The sequence below is a fragment of the Heteronotia binoei genome, chromosome 12 (assembly GCF_032191835.1).
Source record: "Heteronotia binoei isolate CCM8104 ecotype False Entrance Well chromosome 12, APGP_CSIRO_Hbin_v1, whole genome shotgun sequence".
Classification (NCBI taxonomy): Eukaryota; Metazoa; Chordata; class Lepidosauria; order Squamata; family Gekkonidae; genus Heteronotia; species Heteronotia binoei.
Genome location: NC_083234.1, coordinates 29,708,553 through 29,728,822, shown reverse-complemented (window position 1 = coordinate 29,728,822; position 20,270 = coordinate 29,708,553). Strand labels below are relative to the sequence as shown.

General features: G+C 45.6%; 1 protein-coding gene across 2 annotated transcripts in view; it reads left to right on the top strand.

The window, feature by feature from the left end:
* The window catches only part of FEZ1 (fasciculation and elongation protein zeta 1), a 62,942-nt gene that overhangs the window by 24,223 nt on the left and 18,449 nt on the right, over window positions 1–20,270 (top strand). For both annotated transcript variants that reach the window (XM_060251233.1, XM_060251232.1), the window contains exon 3: window positions 1,682–1,781. In XM_060251233.1, coding sequence (XP_060107216.1) covers window positions 1,682–1,781 — 100 coding nt within the window. The remainder of the gene's footprint in view (window positions 1–1,681; window positions 1,782–20,270) is intronic.

Sequence of the window (20,270 nt, the reverse complement as noted above, 5' to 3'; positions counted from 1 at the left end):
AAGGCTGCCTAATTGGATCTAGCCCTTTCAGGTCAGTATACCGGGAAGGGCTGGGCAGGATCAGGGCCAGCTAGCAGATGCAGGACTGGTCCGCCACAGTGTGCATTGCACTGAACTTGCCTAAAGGGAGGAACTGAACTGTGGTGGCAAATTCTCTCTTGGATCTACATATGTTCAACTGATGACTGAAATTGACCCAGCGTGAATAGCAAATGTATGCACATAAACTTGCTGCCTGATTGGAGATCTTGCTTTTTGTGTGCAGTTTGTATGAGCCTATGGCCAGGTCAAACCTATTATTGGAACAAGGTTTCTGAAACCTCCTCTCCTTCCTCCAGTTGAATTGAAATACATAAAAGACAGAGCGAAGTTTGAGTCCAGCGGCACCTTAAAGACCAACAAAGTTTAATTCTGGGTGTAAGCTTTCATGTTTATACCCAGGATTAAACTTCATTGGTCTTAAAGGTGCCACTAGACTCAAGGTTTGTTCTGTTGCTTCAGACCAATAGGGTTATCCACCTGAAGCAATATAAAAGATAGTGATACAGACTGTAACCATATCTATCAGCACTGGCAGTAGGCAAATATAGGCAAGCACTTTAGATTTTACAATACCCCCAATTGCTCACTGCAGATAACAAACCACCTCATCAGGATTATAGAAAGTGCACTATGCAAAACATCCATGTGCTGACGCTTGTGTTTGGTTGGCCTAAGTCCAAATTCAGCTACAGTGGAAAAAATGCAGAACAGACAGAATTCACACATTGCAGAATACACAGGTTGGGTCTGGGGTGCTTGTGGAGAAGGGGGTTGAATCTCTGCCCTGCATTGTTTTTCCAGCTCTAGGTCCAGGGAGCCATTCTTTGGCCTGGAGGAAATACACATATTAACTGGGGTATGCGTGGGAATCCTCAATAGGCCAAATAGCACCTCCAGGACTATTTCAGATTGGGAAAATGGTATGGGGGGAAGGCTGAAACTCCCTCTCTATGAATTTTGCAATCCCAATTTGAATTGGACACCATGTGTGCTGGAGCTGAGGAGAATCTATAACTCACACCTGACGGTTACTAAAGGTAAGGACCTCAGACCCAGCCAGTGTATTCTGTAACATAGGAATCAAAGGGAGAGTGGTAGAAGTGATGTTGAGGTTAATGAGTCAAGAACCCTGGGCATCTTGGATTTAAATTCTGATTCAGCTGTGGGCTCATTGGGTGGCCATTTGGCAAATCACAATCTCTTCCCTGGACCCTCAGCTCAAATTAGAACAGTTTTGACCTATTTTGTAGGGTTGCTATGAATGAAATAGCTTATTTAGTGATTTCTCTTTAGGCACAGGGGAATTCAATTTTAAGTGTTGGGAATCAATTTTTTTTTTAAATCTCAGCCATATTTGCCGTAGTAAATTGGATTAAAAGTCTTTCAGTCATGAATTATTTTTGTACTGGATTTGCACAAAATCGGCCTGTTTGAAGCACTGCTTGCCTCGTGTGTGTAGCAGTCAGTTTTGAATCTGCAGGCCATGGGGTTGTTCAGCAGAACATAACGCAGCAGCTCTTTCCTCATTTTTTCACCATCCTTTTTGAATTCTGCCTGTGAAGAAATTGCCCGAAGTATGCGACAGCTCCTTGTCAAGGCATTTGGCCACCATTAACATCCTCTTTTCCTTTCTTCCCAGGGTTTGGGATGCTCTTACAGACAATTATGTCCCATCCATCACCGAGGATTGGAGGGACCCAAACATCGAAAATCTAAATGGCAACATCTCCGACACAGAGGTACTTACCTGGATTTGGATCTCCTTCCCTTCCTTCCCTCTATTAATCTCGAGATGAAATAATCACGCCAGGCTGGTGATGATGCACGGCAGGGCTTTTTTTTGTAGCAGGAACTCCTTTGCAGATTAGGCCACACACCCCTGATGTAGCCAATCCCCCAAAAGCTTACAGGGCTCTTAGTACAGGGCTTAATGTAAGCTCCAAGAAGATTGACTACATCAGGGGTGTATGGCCTAATATGCAAAGGAGTTCCTGCTACAAAAAAAGCCCTGATGCATGGTTTGAAACAGGGTCTCTGCGGGAATTCAATGCTTAAGCATTAATGCATGCAAAATGAAAGCGGAAATTGGCCACCATTCCATGAAGGAGGGTCGAAAGAATGTGAGAACGAAGCTTTAATTGGCCAGCAGCACAGATCTCCTGGTGCTGCTTGAACTGAGGTCATTGTCCTTCGGTAATGGAGAAGCATGCTTAATGTGCTGGGGGGTGGGGGTATGCTAGGGAGGGAATAGCGAATGGAGCCGTCTAATATGAGTCTGTAAAGAGAGACATTGTCATCTAGGCTGTTGTTTTCTTTGAGAGTGACGTTGACAAGGTCTGTACCGCCTTCCACCCTGACACATTCAGAACAATGAAGGCTGGCAGCCTGCTGAACAATGGTGATTGTGATGGGCAAAGGGTGTGCGTTGCAGAGCACTGTGGGGAATGAACCAAGCCCTTGTGTGCTGCCACTGCATTTTCTGGCGCTGCTGAGAGGCCAGAGGTAGAATGCTCTCAGGTGATTAGAGCTCTGAAGTAGTGGAAGTGTCATTCTTGAGCCTCCTCCCCCACCAATAAACGTGAAAAGAGAAAGCCAAAGGGATAGTGAAAACACACAGAGCTGCCTTCCACTGAACCATGTGTCTGCCAAGGTCAGACTTGCCTGTTCTGACTGGCAGCAGCTCTCCAGGGTCTCAGGAGGGGGTCTTTCCCATCTCCTGTTTCATGCCAAGGATTGAACCTGGGACTTTCTGCAGGCAAAGCAGGTGCTCTGTCGATGAGCCTGTCCAAATAGCTTCCTATCTCCTTCCCAAGTGGTTTTGTCAACTCATTGAAGGCGTGTTAAGCCAGGTCTGCATGAGCAATGTAGTTAAGGCAGAATGGAAACATGGATTGTGCTGCTTTGGACTACAGATGGGCTGTACTACCTTTGCACGTCAGGGGAAATGGTTCTAGCCCACCTGTTTGGCTTCTGCAGCAGTTTTCATTTGCAGAAAGTTTTTATCACATTAAACAAGAGCAACATCCCGCCCCAACTTGTGGTCTAAAGATGCATGCAGCCAATTTGACCACCTGATTCTATTGCATGCCTAGCAGAACAGGCCTAAATTGATCAATCATACAAATTGCACTTGATCAGCCAATCAATTAAATCTACATTCACTTGCATGCACAAGAAAAATATTTCATTATGGTTGCAACTGCTGAGGCCTGCTTTCAGTAGGGGATGGGGAAGAAGGGCTTATGCTGAAAGCGTCACAGAAGGCCATGCTGGAGTTCCACCACTTGACTGAGGTAGATGGAAGGCAGAGTTATCAGCAGCTGGCGGGGGGTGGGGTGGGGGAGTTGGACAGGCTAACGTTGCACATGCAATTCAGGGAAAGAAGGGAACCATGACTGGGTGGGAAGGAAATTGGGTCATGATTGGTAAGGAAGTGGCATGTAGCGGAGGGGTGGTGATGGTTACCTGGTGCCCAGCGGTGCATAAAAATCTGCATAAAGCAGCATATTAAAACCTGCATAGAACAGTGCATAAAACCCTTCTGCTCTTGAACTGCCCAATTCTTTGCTATCAACAACACTGGACTCGCCAATGCTTTAATTTTGAGCTCCCTCTAACAATGCTCTAAAATGGGGCTGGAATAGAATAGAATGTTCCAGCTGCCCAGTACAGGAACCTCCTTCTCCTTGATCATTCCAGATGTTCCATCTGCAGCTGGGCTAAACAGTCCACTTGGGCTGCGGTCACACTCACCATTAAATCCATCCCCAACCCATTGCTATTATACGTTGCAGCTTTTTTACAACGAATTTCCTGATCAGACATCCCTCCATCCTTCAGTTCTAAGCAGCGTTGGTCCTGTAGCTGGTTAATCAGAGGTCTCAACCGGACCTCATGTTTGGAGATGGCATTCCACACTCGCGCAAGCGCAGTACGCGGGATATTGTGCTTGGCTTTTTTTAAAAAAAAGGTGCCAGAAAAGGTGGGCCATCTGCCCCCCCCCCCATTTAAACTCCCAGAAAGGAAGGGGAAGCCCAGGAGTTCTCTTTGCTGTCTCTCCGCCTGGCGGGGAGACAGCAAAGGTGGGTGATCTTCCTCCTCCCCATTTAAACACCCCGACGTGGTGTTTAAATGGGGGGGAGCACAGCAACTCTCTTTGCTGTCTCACCGCCTGGTGGGGAGATGGCAAAGGTGGGTCATCTTCCTCCCCTGGCAGGGAGACAGCAAAGGTGGGCGATCTGCCTCCCCCCCCCTTCATTTAGGAAAGGTCCCCTGTGCAAGCACCAGTCATTTTTTACTCTGGGGTGATGCTGCTTTCACAAAGTTTTCATGGCAGACCTTTTACGGGGTGGTTTGCCCTTGCCTTCCCCAGTCATCTATACTCCCCCCCCCACAGCAAGCTGGGTGCATATTTTACTGACCTCAGAAGGTTGGAAAGCTGAGTCAACAATTGCTGGCACAATGATATCATTTGGAGTGGGCTCTCGCAGGGAAGCGGATGTGCGCTTGCAACGAGTCGGCTACAATGGAGTGTTCAAACATAGAAAGTACGCGCGGGAGTCGTCGGAAGCATTCTTATTCTGGATTTAATGTACTATCAAAAAAGTTTGCATCTCAGTCATGGCAGTTTGGGACACGAACGAGCCAACGACCATTGCCAGATGCTGATGTTTGGACAACCGCATAAAATCCGACATGCATCTGGCTTTCATCCATGCCCATCTCGTCAGTTCATGTGCGTCTGACCTCGGCATTGGACTCTCTTTCAGTCTCTGCATACCTCAGTTCAAATGAAGAGAGGAACTATTTGCTCCCAATCTGTGGAACGTGCATGTGTTAGCTTTGCAAGGCTGACTAATGGAAAATTGCATCTTCCACCTCTAGTTTCGTTAGCCTGCTCAGTCAACAATAACTTATTAGTCCTTACATTATTAATGGCTTTGCTGGAGTAAAGAACTAATTTAATCAGGCTGGGAAGCATGAACAGCAGATGGCAAAGAGATGTTATTTTCAGCAGGCAATGTAAGCCTTCAAATTACCCAGAATTTCCCCCAGTGGCACATATTCTTTTGAGATGCATGCGGGGACTTTTCAAAGCACCTTGACAGCTATCTTTTCAAAGCATCTTGACAGCCTTTGCTGTTCTTGGTGAGAGCCACTTTGGTATAGGTGCGAACCAGTTTGGTGTAGTGGTTAAGTGCGTGGATTCTTATCTGAGAGATCCGGGTATGATTCCCCACTCCTCCGCTTGCAGCTGCTGGAATGGCCTTGGGTCAGCCATAGCTCTGGCAGAGGTTGTCCTTGAAAGGGCAGCTTCTGTGGGAGCTTTCTCAGCCCTACCTACCTCACAGGATGTCTGTTGTGGGGGAAGAAGATAAAGGAGATTGTAAGCTTCTCTGAGACTGATTCAGAGAGAAGAATGGAGTATAAATCTACGTTCTTCTTCTCCTCTTCCTCTTTCTTCTCCTTCTTCTCTTTCTCCTTCTCCTCTTCATGTGGCATTCACAGCATTGGACAATCCCTTCAAAATATAACTGTGCTTTCACCCCTCAAAGGCAACATGTGTGAGAATGGATGTTAAAGGGAGCCGTGGTTCCCAGTGATCAGTTTGCCCAGAACATCTGAAGTGACAGCACAGAATTCAAGTTCAAAACCTCACTCAGCCAGGATGCTAACTGGATGACTGTGGGTCACACTTTCGTAGCCCTGCATGTATGCCACAGGGTTGTTTCGTGGATGAAACTGAGCGCAGGAGAACCATCTATGCTGTCCTGATCGCCTTGGAAGAAGGGCCGGATAAAAATACAGAAGATGTGTTTGGCGAAGCTTGGCGTGAGCTTGCCACTCTTTGCAGCTCAGTGGTAGATGCCTATTGATTTTATACAGGCATTTTGTGTGACAATTACTATTTAATCAATGATCTCCCAAACCTATTTTAATATGATGCGTGGCTCTGAAATCAAGGACCTCTTTCTTTAACCAAGCATAAAGAAATTGTGTTTCTGCAGGCTATTTGAAGGCTGAACTCAGTGCCTGTAAAATTAGGGTCATATTATATATAACAGTAGTAAGAAGAAGAAGATATTGGATTTATATCCCGCCCTCCACTCCGAAGAGTCTCAGAGCGGCTCACAATCTCCTTTACCTTCCTCCCCCACAATAGACACCCTGTGAGGTGGGTGGGGCTGGAGAGGGCTCTCACAGCAGCTGCCCTTTCAAGGACAACCTCTGCCAGAGCTATGGCGGACCCAAGGCCATTCCAGCAGGTGCAAGTGGAGGAGTGGGGAATCAAACCCGGTTCTCCCAGATAAGAGTCCGCACACTTAACCACTACACCAAACTGGCTCTTAAACATTTTCAGACTTGCAATCCATCTCTAACCCCAGCTTTGAACACAGAACCTACTTTTAATTTTTAACTGCATTTTTGTCTCCGTTTAATCTCTTTAATCTCTTAAAAATAACACCAAAACCATATAAGTGGCTAACCACAATTTCGTTCACAAACCATGGTTTGATCATCCAGATGCACAGTTGAGATCTGTGTGTCTGCTTTTGTTGTCTAAGTTCTCAGCTTCAACTTCCCATCTCCATGGTGCAGCAGCCTCAGAAGTGGAGTGATACCACAACTATGGGTTTTTCAATTCAAACATAATGCCAAACCATAGCTAGCAGAACTGTGGTTTGCAAACCAACTCCATTGTCTCTGATCCTGATTTTCCAGCCAATTGGAAACAATGGTTTGTCAGTGCAGATGCCTCTCTAAACCAGGGATGGCCAAACCTGCTTAACATAAGAGCCACATAGAATGCATGTCAGATGTTTGAGAGCTGCAAGACATGAATGTCAAATGTTTGAGAGAAGGAAGGAAGGAAGGAAGGAAGGAAGGAAGGAAGGAAGGAAGGAAGGAAGGAAGGAAGGAAGGAAGGAAGGAAGGAAGGAAGGAAGGAAGGAAGGAAAATAGATGAAGGTGAGGTGGAAAGAAAGCAACTTTAAATTTAAATGCATTTTCTAAGCCGCTGGCTGGCTTGGCTTGGATAAATGATTTAAAGAGAGAAATGCCTTCTCCAAGCCAGCTGTGGGGGCTTTGAGAACCACACATGTTTGAAAGTGCCACATGTGGCTCCCAACCTCTGCTCTAAATCAAGAGCTTAACCAGTCTTCCTTACTAGGTGGGGCTACAGTATTTCCAGATAAGAAAAGACATGGCTGAGCATTGGAGAGAGAGAATGTCCCCTTTCAGCTGCAACTTTGACTCCCCCCTTCATGTTACTCCTAGGGGTCCTCTGTCTCCTTGGAGCTATGTTATGGGGTGGTAGCGGCGTTTTGATCTGCATTAGGAGGGAGAGGAAAGGAGGTGACACTCCATGGACAGAAATTACTCCTATCTGAAAATGTTCTGTGAGATCCAAGCCCTTGTGGCTGGAGAAATCCAGTCCACAAATGGCTTGATTGAAGAAGTGGAAGGAAGTTATCCCTTACCCCGTCCCCCTTCAATCATCCTGGCATGCTCACAGTCAGTTTTTTTTAAATGACTTTTCCTGTTTTAAATGCAGCTCCCATTCTTACAGTGGAAACGGTCTTATAAAAAAAAATTAAAAACTTATTTTATGATCAATTTCTAGGTGAGCTGGGGTGACACACTTTCACTAAAGTCCCATACCAAACGACAGTTACGCTTTCTTCACCATAGCTTGATGTGAACTCTGTCTCTTTCCAATTGTTTCATCTTTCTCCTATTCTCTCCAAACACTGTTTCTGTCCCTCAGCCCAGGGCATAACCCAGTTTATGATAGATTCGTGGTCTCTAATGAGCAAAACACCCAAAGAACAGTGCCTGTATCAAAGCTGCAACTTAATATGGGTTAGTGTTGCCAGGTCCCCACTGGCCACCAGCAGGGGATTGGGGGCTAGGGTTGCCAGATTCAAGTTGGGGAACACCTATAGATTTGGGGATGGAATCTGGGGAGGACACTGTAGGGTGCAGTGCAAAGCAGCCATTTTCTCCTGGGGAACTGATCTCGCTGAACTGTAATTCTGGAGGATCCTACCCAGAGGCTGGCATCCCTAATTGGTGCTCTCATCCCGGGTTGTTTTTCTCTCTTGGTGACTTCTCTTTTGCCTTACAGATGAGTAGCAGTATTAATATATTTGAATTCATCCTCGTTCCATCTGAAATCCATGGCTTTATAGGAATTACTACTAAGTAATTATATCTCTCACCTTATTTAAAGAGAGCTCTCTTCTGTGTGTCGGGGCTCATGACCTTGAGATAAACCAGGATGTGAAGAAGCAGATAAATGGGGATTTGAAGTGCAAAAGAAGGCTGAAGAGCCAGTCCAGAATCAGCAGTTTTGTACAACCTGGTGAACTCCACTGGCCCCTTGTGTCACTGGGCAGGAAGCAAAAATAACACCTTCTGGGCATCTGTGGTGATGGAGTGCTGCAGAGAGTTATTTAGGTGCTGGTCCGTGGTCTGCTAGCAACTGGGCTGTGGTACGAGACAGAGGCACCACCCCACCCCTTTTGCCCAGCTGGGACCTGGGTGGACGAAAGAGGCAGCGCGGCCTTGCTTCAAAGCACCACTTCTTTCATTTGCCCAGGTCCCAGGTGGGCTGTAGGGGCAGCGTGGCAGTGATCGTCATCTAGCCCTCATTTAAAGACCTCCATGGGGGTGCAGGGATAGGGCAGGGGGTAGCCTGGCATGGCGAAAACCCCAGCACCACCCCCCACTGGTCCATGGAAAAATTGTCTTCCATGAAACTGGTTCCTGGTGCTAAAAAAGTTGGGAGCCACTAATCTAGGGAGCCTTTCCTCCTTTTACTCAGTTTTCACTTCCTACATTTACCTAGATCTTAGAAGTCAGGGATGAGAGCGAGGAGTCTGTGGAGCTGGCTGTGAAACTGGAATGAAGGAAATGAAAGAATCTAAAACAGCGGTGGTGGGCGGCCAGTGTGTACAGTGGAGATGGTGGCATGGCAGAAACCGCAGTGGGAATGGTTGATAATGTGAAAGGGAAAGCCAAGGCACTGAAAGTTCCAGGCCATCACGTACTGGATCTCATCTTGTCTGCAAGGGCTTCATAGTAGGAAGGCTTGGGAAGGAGGAATTGAGAAAAAGAGTCTGTCTTGCATGGGTTCCATAATTCCTAAGCCTGCCCCTTGGGATATGGTTTAGTTTCTTTCCTTTTGAATAACAATAACTGTATTACATCAATAACCAATGCATATAAAGGCATTCATAACATTATCCACAAGCGAATTGTATTAATAATTCAAATCCAGCTTGTTAAAATAATGCAAGCGCGCTCTAAAACACACAAAAATGTGGCATTGTTTCCATGGAAACCAAAATGACGAAAACAGCAGCACAACAGAGTTCCCTATCTCATCTTCCAGCATAGTCAATATTTATGATTCAGTTTATTTAGCCCTCCGCTTTTAATAAAGCATTAATTTTTTTTTTAAATTTTAGATCATGATACAAACATTACATTTTTAGAATAAAGGCCATTGATTTTTTTCCTTTTGTGGATTTGTATCAGCATAGGGTTTATATTCTATGTAATTTTATATTACTTTTGATAAGCCACTATTCATATTTTGTATCTATTAATCCTTTATAGTGAGTTGGACATGATGACAGGGTTGCCAACCTCCAGGTGGTGGCTGGAGATCTCCCACTATTACAACTGATCTCCAGGCAATAGAGGTCAGCTCTCCTGGAGAAAACAGCCACTTTGGAAGGTGGATTCTATGGCATTAGACCCCATTAAAGTCCCTCCCCTCCCCAAATCCCTCCCTTCTCCCCAAATACCCCCCCCCCCCCAGATCTTCAGATATTTCCCAAGTGGGAACTGGCAACCGTTGATGACTCCCTTCTGCTAAGTCTAACTCTGAAAGACTTCTGCCACTGGAGGACGTCTCTTTCTGTCTGCAGTGGAACAAAGTGGTAGAAAGCTGATGTGATCTAACGGGCTGTGCCACTTCAGACTGTGGTTGGCAGATTAGGTTTTTCAGTGTTCTCTAGCATGAAAAACCTCGTGCAAGGAAAGAACTAGCACGTCAGTGAGACAGGTAGTAGCTCAGCCTACTCTTTATAGTGATAATTTTTAACACATGGAGGAATGTTTGTGTGCAGAGGGACATAATAAAAATATGGATTCTGCACAAGAAGTCTGCATTGGTACGGTTCACTCTGCTACCACATTCTACTGCATGTGCAGGCCAGAACTTAGCAAAAGAGAGCCACTGGATCCAATGTTCTGGAAGGGATTCATCTGATCTAATAGGGATTCATCTGATGGTGTATTATTTTTATTTTTAGTGTATTGTCTTAAAGTCAGGAAAGCTTATATCCTGAAAGTGTTGGTCTCCAAGGTGCCACTGTTCTACTGCAGACCAATGTGGTTACCCTCTGAAACTATATTCTATGGTGGTTCTCTCCCCAGGACATTTTAAAGATACGGCATATAAACATATATATTATAAACATATAGGGACAGGAGTGTCTGTTTTGTATAAGTCTTAATGTGAGAGTATTTTTGCCATATGTACAGAAATGAGAGCATATCTAGGCAGGCAGCAGCTGCCCAGCCCATTTGCACCCATGCTGTGCTTCATGTATTACAAAATGCATGCTTTTTCCTCCAGAGAATACATGGAGATTAGTCTCTCTGTAAGGGGAAAACCATGTATTTTGTAATGCTTGAAGTACGCAGCATGAGGGTAAATGGGTAAGCTGTGAGCCTTCAGGAATGCAGTTATGGTGTTTCATTCATGCACAGATTTATTGGCAAAAAAAAAATCTACCTCACTTTTTTACCATGGCTAACATTTAAGGCAGCTTGTAAATCATTTTAATGAAATACAATAATCCGTATTTGTGCCAGCTTAAAACAGCACAACCTTGAATACATAGATGTAGCATCAGGAATGCATGCCGGCACCCTTGTACTACCAAATGTATAATGCCCACTGCCAATAATGCTCCCACACACCATATCATGACCATTTTCCCCCTGCTGACCCCATGTAGCAGGAAGGTCAGGCAGAGATTGCAGGCTTTCCCAATTCAAACTGGAAACCAAGGGGTATGTATTACTCTGGTGTTTTTTAAACTATACTCATGGCCACAATCCAAACCCAGTTCTAAACTTCAAAGCTGTCACGCAATGGCAGCACCTTCCAACTTAAACACAGCCTGAATTCCAAAATGCACAGAATAGCAATAGTAAATGCTAGTTAGAACTACAGATGAGCACGAACCAGGGAAAATGTGGTTTGTGATGGTTTGTGGTGTGCCCAATTTGTGAGCCATGAACCATCATAAACTTGGGGCTAAATGAACCTGTGAGGTTTGTGGCATGGTAGAATACCCCTTTCCCAACATGCTGGAGACATCAAACTCACAGGGGATCTCCAGCAGGTACTTCTAAATGCCTGCCAAGTTTGGTGAGGATTAGATTTATGGAGTCTGGGTTATGGCCCCCCAAAGAAGGTGCCCCTCCTCCATTGTTTCCAATGGAGTAAAAAATGCAAAAACAGCAGCAAAACACAATGGCCCAGCAGAACAGAATCAAAGTCCCCAAGAATCTCTGCAGCAGAAACTGAAGTGTGGGTGGGGGGAGCATTTTTGCAAGTCCAGCAGAACCAATGTCACTGTGGCACTGCAAACCCAATAGGACTAAGGTCAAACCAGAGAATCTCTACAGTAATGGCCTGCAGAACCCAGTGCCACAAGACCCTGTGATACCTGGAGAAACACCTCAGATGATTCTGATGATTTCAGCAAATTGGTCATGTTAGTGTGAGGACAGGTGGTAGTTTAGATGCTTCTACAGATGATGAAAAATGATGATAATATTATTGTATAAAGCAACCCTCATTACATTTCATTTAGCTGTCTGTGGAGACCTCTGATTTGGATTGCAAAGGTGAAATTAATTGTGATTTCATTTGGAGGTATTCCTGGGTTCAAACTTTTAAGGCCTGAACAGCCAAAGGCTCCCTTACAGCCCAAACACTGCCATAATCAGAAACCCAAAAGATCCACTGTGGAGCAGAAGAGACTGCCAGGAGGCAAGCACTGAGCACTGGTGTTGTTTGGTGGCAGCAGCTGCTGCAAAAATTAGAAAGGAATCTGGAGGGGCAACAACGCAGCATTGGAGTCTAGAAGCAGAAGAAGAGAGAAGATATTGGATTTATACCCTGCCCTTCACTACCTGAAAGAGTCTCAGATTAGTTTACAATCTCCTTTCCTTTCCCTTCCCCTCCCCACAACAGACACCCTGAGGTAGGTGGAGTTGAGAGAACTCTGACAGAAACTGCTCTTCCAAGGAACAGCTCTGCAAGAACTTATGACTGATGCTTGGTCACCAGGCAGCTGCATGTGGAGGAGTGGGGACTCAAACCCGGTTCTCCAAGATAAGAGTCTGCGCACTTAACCACTACACCAAATTGGCTCGGTCACCTTTCTTTCATAGTGGTTGACCCTGCCATTGACAGAAGGCTGACAAGCAAATATTGGCCAGGGCAAGGTGGAGGTGGAGCTGCTACTGCTGCTTTTTCTTTCCTTCTCCAACCCCATATGTGAGAGAGTATGAGCAAGTCTGGTGCTCCTTTCTCTGTCCTTCCTTCCCCATGTGCTGCCTGAGGTGGGCAAGCTGGAACAGCCATGTGGAAAAGGCAATAGATGTTCCCTCCCTATAAGTCCCTTGCAGCCCCGCAATTGTCATTTCTATTTGCATGGTGTGCAATGCAGGAGAATGCAGGCACTAATTCTCTGAATCCCAGAGGAGGCAACATTGGGGGAAGGTCTTGACCTCTGTGCCCTGTTGTTGGCCATCCAGAGGAACTGGTTGGCCACTGTGTGAGACAGAATGCTGGGCTAGATGGACTATAGATCTGATCCAGCAGGGCTCTTCTTATGTTCTTAGAATAGTTGAACATATGAGCTTCCCCCATCTTCTGATGTGGTATAGTCCCTGTAGGTCTGTACCATGTAATTATCTGAATGTTTCAGTCACCACCCAATGTTTTTCAGATGGGTTAGATGGTTGGTCCATCTTTTAGTATTATTTTCCCTGATTAGCAGTGGCTCTTGAGCATATTGGAAGGGAAAGGTATTTCCCCTCCATCATTTGAGTTTTGGAAAGGCCGATCTCAGGAACTTCTGTGTCTGTGGCATATTCTATGCGACTGAGCCACAGTGGCTTGATGCAGATGGCACTTCTGCTACTTGCCAGTAATTTCACCAGAGGAAAGCTGAGAAGGATGAAAACTTTGAACTGGCCTTGATTAACCACCCCATGATACCGTTTCTTCCCACACTGTCTTGTACTGAAGCCAGGAGAACTCGCTGACCTTGAAAGTAACCAGGTGTAACAAAATCTCCCCTTTCCTCAGGATCCAAAAAGCTTCCTGTTTTTTACCATAAATGCTAGATGTTCATCAAGCAACTTACTTGGAGATTAGCTTTTAATGGAATGTACTATTGATGGAAATAATTCTAGTCTTTGGTGGGAGACCCTTGTGTCATGCCTGTTTATTGTCAGATAGAAGAATAATGAAAGGTCTATAGATGAGAATGATTGTTATGCATTTTTCTTTCTCAAGGAAGCCAAAAGGCTGTATGAAAACCCACCTCACCAGTTGTAGGATCCAGGGGTTATTTCATAGAAAAGGGGTGCTGGAGCTCATTAGCACGACTCATTTGCATATACCACACACACCTGAGATCACCAGAAGGTGTACTAAATTAGCTCAGCATTTACCTTAAAATGCTTCTTGAATTATTATAGTTGTCATAATCAAACCTTACTCCCATCATACTTTTTAAATTACTTTCTCCTATGTGGCCACAGTGGTATGATGAAGATTTCTATCAGTCTGCTTTATATGTTCTGGTTATTTCCCCTTTTTTGTGTGTGCGCGAGAAAATATTAGAAAGTTTGTCAAATCTTAGAGTTCAGCAAAATTCTCACATGGGGTTTGAACAATGGAGCCCAGAAGCCGGGGGGAGGGGGGTTCAGAAAGAAAGAGCACAATAAAATTTAGAGGTTCCGGAGCTCTGCTTCTGTGAGCTTCTGCCCAAAATGAGGCCTGGTAGGGTCTATCTACCCATTTAATGCTTTCTTGCTGGAATATGTCTGAACTCTGCATAGAAGGTCCCATATTCAATCCCTGCCATCTTAAGTTTCAGAGGTTGTGCAAACAGGAGTTGACTATAATGAGCCAGAAGGGAACAGTGGCCTAACTTAGTATAAGGCAGCTTAATGAAAACCAGCTCTATGTTCAGGTAAAGCCAGATTCAGTTAAAAGTTAAAGTTGCAGGTAGCCTCAGGGGTGCAAAGAAAACACGAAAACAAAAGCCATGTATTATCTTTATGAAGACTAGCCCAAAATAACAGTGTGCAAGCTTTCAAGTTCTTCATGACTAGTCATCAGATTAGATATTATAAAACAAAAGTGGAGGGAATGTTTGACTCCTTGATTTTATGACAACTCTTTGTCTGCATCCTATGAGGAATCCAGGTGGGCTTGAATAGATACAATAGTATTGTCAGGGCACACAGAGCTATTGTCAGGGCACACTTTTGGCCCTCTGGATGTTGAGATTAAAGTTACCGAATTATCAAAATTGTGTTGTTACCAGTGTTTTGTTTCTGCCTTGAATCTTGAATACTAAGTCCGCTTCAGTTTCTAAGTTTTTAGAGGTTTTTTTAGACATTTCGATCAGCATAACCCTATTTAGCCAGTTTGTAGTGAGTTAAAGGTAAAAGTAGTCCCCTGTGCAAGCACCAATGAGCTATCTCAAATTCCAAGTCTGTAGTTGATGCCCTGTAGTTGAGTGGCAATGAACCACTTGAATGCTCTGCTATAAAACTGCAGCAGCTTTCCAAATAACCTTTTCTCTAGTTTAGTGGCTTTCAAGATGAATACTGGTGAATCCCAGGGATTGCTTGGAAGCTTCTTACAGTTCCTGAGTAGGAAGACCAGGAATGGAAGGCACAGAAAACCAGCTTCTTCACCATTTCTAACCTTCCTTCTTTGCTACACAGAACCACAGAGGAGGGGATTAATGATGCAAAATGTATTTCCTGCCTGAAGACCACAGGTGAAGTGGAAGTTTTCCCTACAAAGTGAAGCTAAAGAGCTTAGGGCCTTTTCATTTGGGGGCAGGGGAAGAGCAGTTAAGGGCTGGGGGACATGATAAGCATTTTATAAAACATATGCATGATGAGGAAAAAAATAGAAGGAATTTCCCCCCCCCCCCTTTCTGTGAGAGCTATGGCTGACCCAAGGCCATTCCAGCAGCTACAAGTGGGGACTCAAACCCGGTTCTCCCAGATATGAGTCCGTGCACTTAACCACTACACCAAACTGGCTCCCAAACTTGCATATTAGGCCACGCCCCCTGACACCAAGCCAACTGGAACTGCATTCCTGTGTGTTTTCCTGCTAATTTTTTTTTAAAAGCCCCGTTCTTAACTTTTATTTCCACAGTGCTCTGGACGATTATCGTCAGGTCTGGCTGCAAGCTTTTGTAAGCACCACCTCAAGAACAATACCTCTGCCCTACCCCAGGCAAAACTGGGTTGTTTGCTCATTCCCTTCTAATGATGAGAGGAGTGGATGGATCACATGGCAGAATTCAGTGCACTCTTCAAATAGCCATAGGGTCTTGGGCCACTGCCCAATCTTGCTGGATGTTGGAAACAGCCATGGACATTGTATGCAAGGGGGTCATCAGCTGTGTAATGAGCGCAAAGAACTGCCTGCATCTAACACGCTGTCCAAGGGAGACTTCTTTGTACAGGCAGGAGGCAATTATGCATGATAATACACAGTGATATTACAAGGGAAAGCATGGTAACGGTTGGAAAGCATTTCATATTATGCAGCAACAATTCCTCCCTCTGGTGTTTTGCAAGTTCAGCCGCAAAGAAACAAACTAATCATCTGGTGCAGCAACTCAGTCAAATAAACTGCTGGGGCCAGTGAAACAGTGATACAAGCAAATATTGATTAATGTTCTAAATAAAACTAGAACAGGAAGAGCAGACTTCCTGGCACTTTGGCTTGAATGGAATGGAATGGAACCAGCTGGAAGGCTGAGCATCAGCCTCTCGGTAGCAAGGACAGACCCCAGGATCTCCTAACAGATGAAGGAAAAGAATTATCTGGAAGTTATGCTTTTTGTACTTCAACTTGGCTTAAATTGTGGGCTCTAGGCAGCATCTGGGTATAGCTGTGCTATATTGGGCTTTGAAGTACCTATGCTGAAATATTACAAGCGGTATCCAATCCATATATGCATTTTCTGTGGTGCACCCTGGAGCTACTGAATCCAGGACCGATTTCCCACTAGCCTTATGCCGCTCTCGCTCTCCTCTTCTTTGCAGGGCTTCTGTTAGATTTCACACTATCTGTCCTGGGGCTGCAACTCGCTCCGCCTCTTTCGCACAGCAAATAAGATCCTCTACAATCAGTTTCTAATTGCTGTGCAAAAAAGGCAAAGTGAATTGCAGCCCCAGGGCAGATAGTGTGAAATCTGATGGAGAGCGACATAAGGATAGTGGGAAATCGGTTTGTTACTGGTCCCTCTTTGCTAATTCCTCATTCTCTGTGATTGGTTAAACCTTGCAGGTAGTTTTTTAAAATATTCCTCCTTGCCCTGTGGCTCAAGGCAGCTTACAAAAATTGTTTTCTCTAGATCAGTGGCCCCCAACCTTTTTGGCACCAGGGACCAGTTTTGTGGAAGACAATTTTTCCATGGACCTGTGGAGGTGCTGGGGGTTTTGCTGCCCCAGGCTGCCCCCAAGCCAACACCCTATCCCTGCCCCCCGGGGGTCTTTAAATAAGGAGTAGGTGAAGGTCTCTGCCTCACTCTGCGGCCCGGTTGCCAACAGGCCATGGACCGGTACCAGTCCATGACCCAGGGGTTGGGGACCCCTGCTCTAGATGAGTGTATTACCTATTTTGAATGACAATGGCTCTCCAAGAGCGCTCTTTCCTAGCACCTTCTATCTGAGGTTTTGATTGTCTGATTAAAACTGTTTTTAGCCTTTAGAGTGGTAGCTCTGAACATCAGGTGCAGAAGACAAACAATGGGAGGGATATTGTTCTGCTTGTAGGTTTTCTGGAATCATCTTTCTGACTATTGTTGGAGTCAGCCTGCCAGACTGCATGGAATCTTGTTCTGATCCATCAAGGTTTTTCTTAATGTCTCTCCAAGGTAGGGTTGCCAGGTCTGGGTTGGAAAATACCTGGAGACTTTGGGGGTGGATCCAGGAGAGGATGGGGTTTAGGGCAGGGATGGACCTCAGCATGGTACAAGGCCATAGAGTCCACCCTTCACAGCAGCCATTTTCTCCAGGGGAGTTGATCTCTGCCAGCTAGAGATCAGTTGTAAAAGCAAAAGATCTCCAAACCCCACCTGGAGGCTGGCAATCCTGCTTCAAGGTGATCTGTGTTCCCTGCCTTGGCTTGTACAACAGTCTGGTTGTCCGTTGACAGAAAAAAAAAAATCCAGTGCATCCTTCTTTGCTCAATAGTAAGCCTCAGTTTAATGGGGCTTACTCACTAATAAGTATGTTTAGCTGCTGCAGCCCTTTCCTTTGCATATCAGCACATCTTGGAAGCTCATGGATGATTCATCTGCCAAGATCTGCATTGTGGTAGGTTTAGCTTATGCAGAGCTGGCTGAATCTACCCTGCCTTTAACTGGAGATGCTGGCAGTTGAAATTGGGACCCTCCTCCATGGAAGCCGTGAGCTCTGCCACTGAGCCATCTTTCTCATTTTAGGGCAAATAATAGCACGGGGAGGGAAATTTAACTCAGGAAAGCACTGCAGAGAGAAGAGCTTAAGGAAAACTTCTCTGTATCACCCCAACCAGTCATGGATGTTCTGCAGCTTGTCTAGTTTGGTCCTTAGTCAGGCCCGTAGCCAGAAAAGTTTGTGTGGAGGGGCCCTGAGGTAAGAAATTTGGTAGGGGGGCTGTGGGGCCAGATGGTCCCATTGTGCAAACTCTACCTCTGCTGGGCTTTCTTGCGGTGCGGTAAAGGCCAGTGGGGCCAGATGGCCCCATTTGCACTGAAGGCTGCTCGTGAGGAGCCCTTAGTGCAAATGCTGAGCACCAGCAGCCCTGGAGGCCCAATGGAGGGGCCCTACAGGGGGAAGGGGATTTTTAATAGAGGGGCCATGCCCCCTGGACCCTTCCGTGGCTACGGGCCTGTCCTTAGTTAATGACAATCAGGGCTTTTTTTTTACTCCTTTGCATATTAGGCTATTCCCCCCCCCCCATTTCAATCCTCCAAGAGCTTACAGGACTCTTCTCACAGGGGCTATTGTAAGCTCTTGGAGGATTGGCTACATCAAGGGGGGGGGGTGTAGCCTAATATGCAAAGGAGTTCCTGCTACAAAAAAAGCCCTGATGACAATCTAGCTTTCACAGAAGATTGGATGGAAAAAGGTTTCACTGCTAGATTTTAAATGTCAGGGTGGTGGCATCATAAAGGTTAAGGTGCTCAATGAGATAGTGATGTCTCTATCAGTTCACACATTATGGAGTACAGAAGTTGGGTCTTGGGCTCCCATCGTATAACAAACACTTGTAAGTTATGGTGGGAAGTGCTGTCAAGTCACAGATGACTTAAAGAGACCACATAGAGTTTTCAAGGCTAGAGATGTCCATAAGTGGTTTGTCACTGTCTGATTTGGATCATGACTGCAGTTAGGTTTGCCAGCCTCCAAATGGGGCCTGGAGATCTCCCACTTTTACAAGTGATCTCCAGCTGGCAGATATCAGCTCCCCTGGAGAAAATGGCTGCTTGGAAGTCTCCAGGTATTTTCTAACACAGACCTGGCAATCCCCTATGCAGTGTGCATGGTGAAGGAGCTTCAGCCTTCCCTCTGAATCAGTCTCCTGACCTGCAACAATCCTGTGGTGTACTATTTAGCCTGTTGGGGAAACCCACATGTCTTCATATGCGTCTCCCCAGTGAGCCAAATAGCACACTCCTGGGACCACTGCAGGTTAGCAAAAAAAGGGGTGGTGGAGGAGCTCCCTTCTCCATAGTGCAGTCATGATCCTGAATTGGGCACTGTGTGCATGTGAACTGAGGACACATAACTCACTGCCCTGACTTGCCCTGACCTGGATAGCCCAAGCTAACCCTTTCTCATCAGATCTCAGAAGCTAAGCAAGGTCAGCCTTGGTTTATACTTGGGACTGGTGATTACCAAGGAAGTCCATGGTTGCTACACAGAGGCAGGCAATGGCAACCCGCTTCTGAACATCTCTTGCCTTGCAAACTCTTCATGGTCTTCATAAGTTGGGTGTGACTTGACAGCACTTCCAAGCCAAGGGGAGTGAAACTGACCACTCTCCCTCCCCCTCACTTCCCCCAGCCCAGGGCTGCAGAGGACCTGCTGGGGAAGGAAGGGAAGGGAGAGCTGGTCAATTTTCAGTCCACTGAAACTAACCATACCCAAGGGGAAGTGAGCTCTGAAGGCATTTAAATACCTTCAGAGCTCACTGGGGATTAGACCAACTGGACAAACCAAGGAACCACAAAATGGTTCGTGCAATCAGATGAACCACAAATCAAAATGAAACACCACTTTGGGCAATCAAACAAACCAAGGTGAACCACCATTTCCCCGGTTCATGCCCATGCCCATCCCCACCCATAACCAATGTTCCCTCTAAGCTGTGTGAGCAAAACTTCTACTTTGTGAGCTACTGGCATTAAAGTTGTGAGCTACTGAATAAATTAGTTTGCTCTAGGACCATTTCTCCTGAGCTAAAGCATAAATGTGTGAGCTGGAGGCTAAAAAACTGTGAGCTAGCTCACACTAAGCTTAGAGGGAACACTGCCTGTAACCCATGTGTGACTGAAAACACAGGATAGGGACTCTTGACCCAACCTGTTTACTTTTGAATGTGTGTGGCTTAAAGTATCTTCCACGGTCTTTCCTACGTGATAATAGTAATTGTGTACAGAGGGTTATTGTGCATCTGTAGCCATTATTGACAGATAGATTGCACATCTCCCCCCAGAAACTGGCTGAACTTATTTCAATATTGAAATGAAAGCACACACTCAGCATTTTGTGTGACTGCTTCTCTTCACATGTTTCTGAACCATTGTAGAGCACAGTCGTAGCTGGTTGTCTTCATCGATGGCATGGAGGCACCTACATTTCTGAAAGCTTATTTTGCT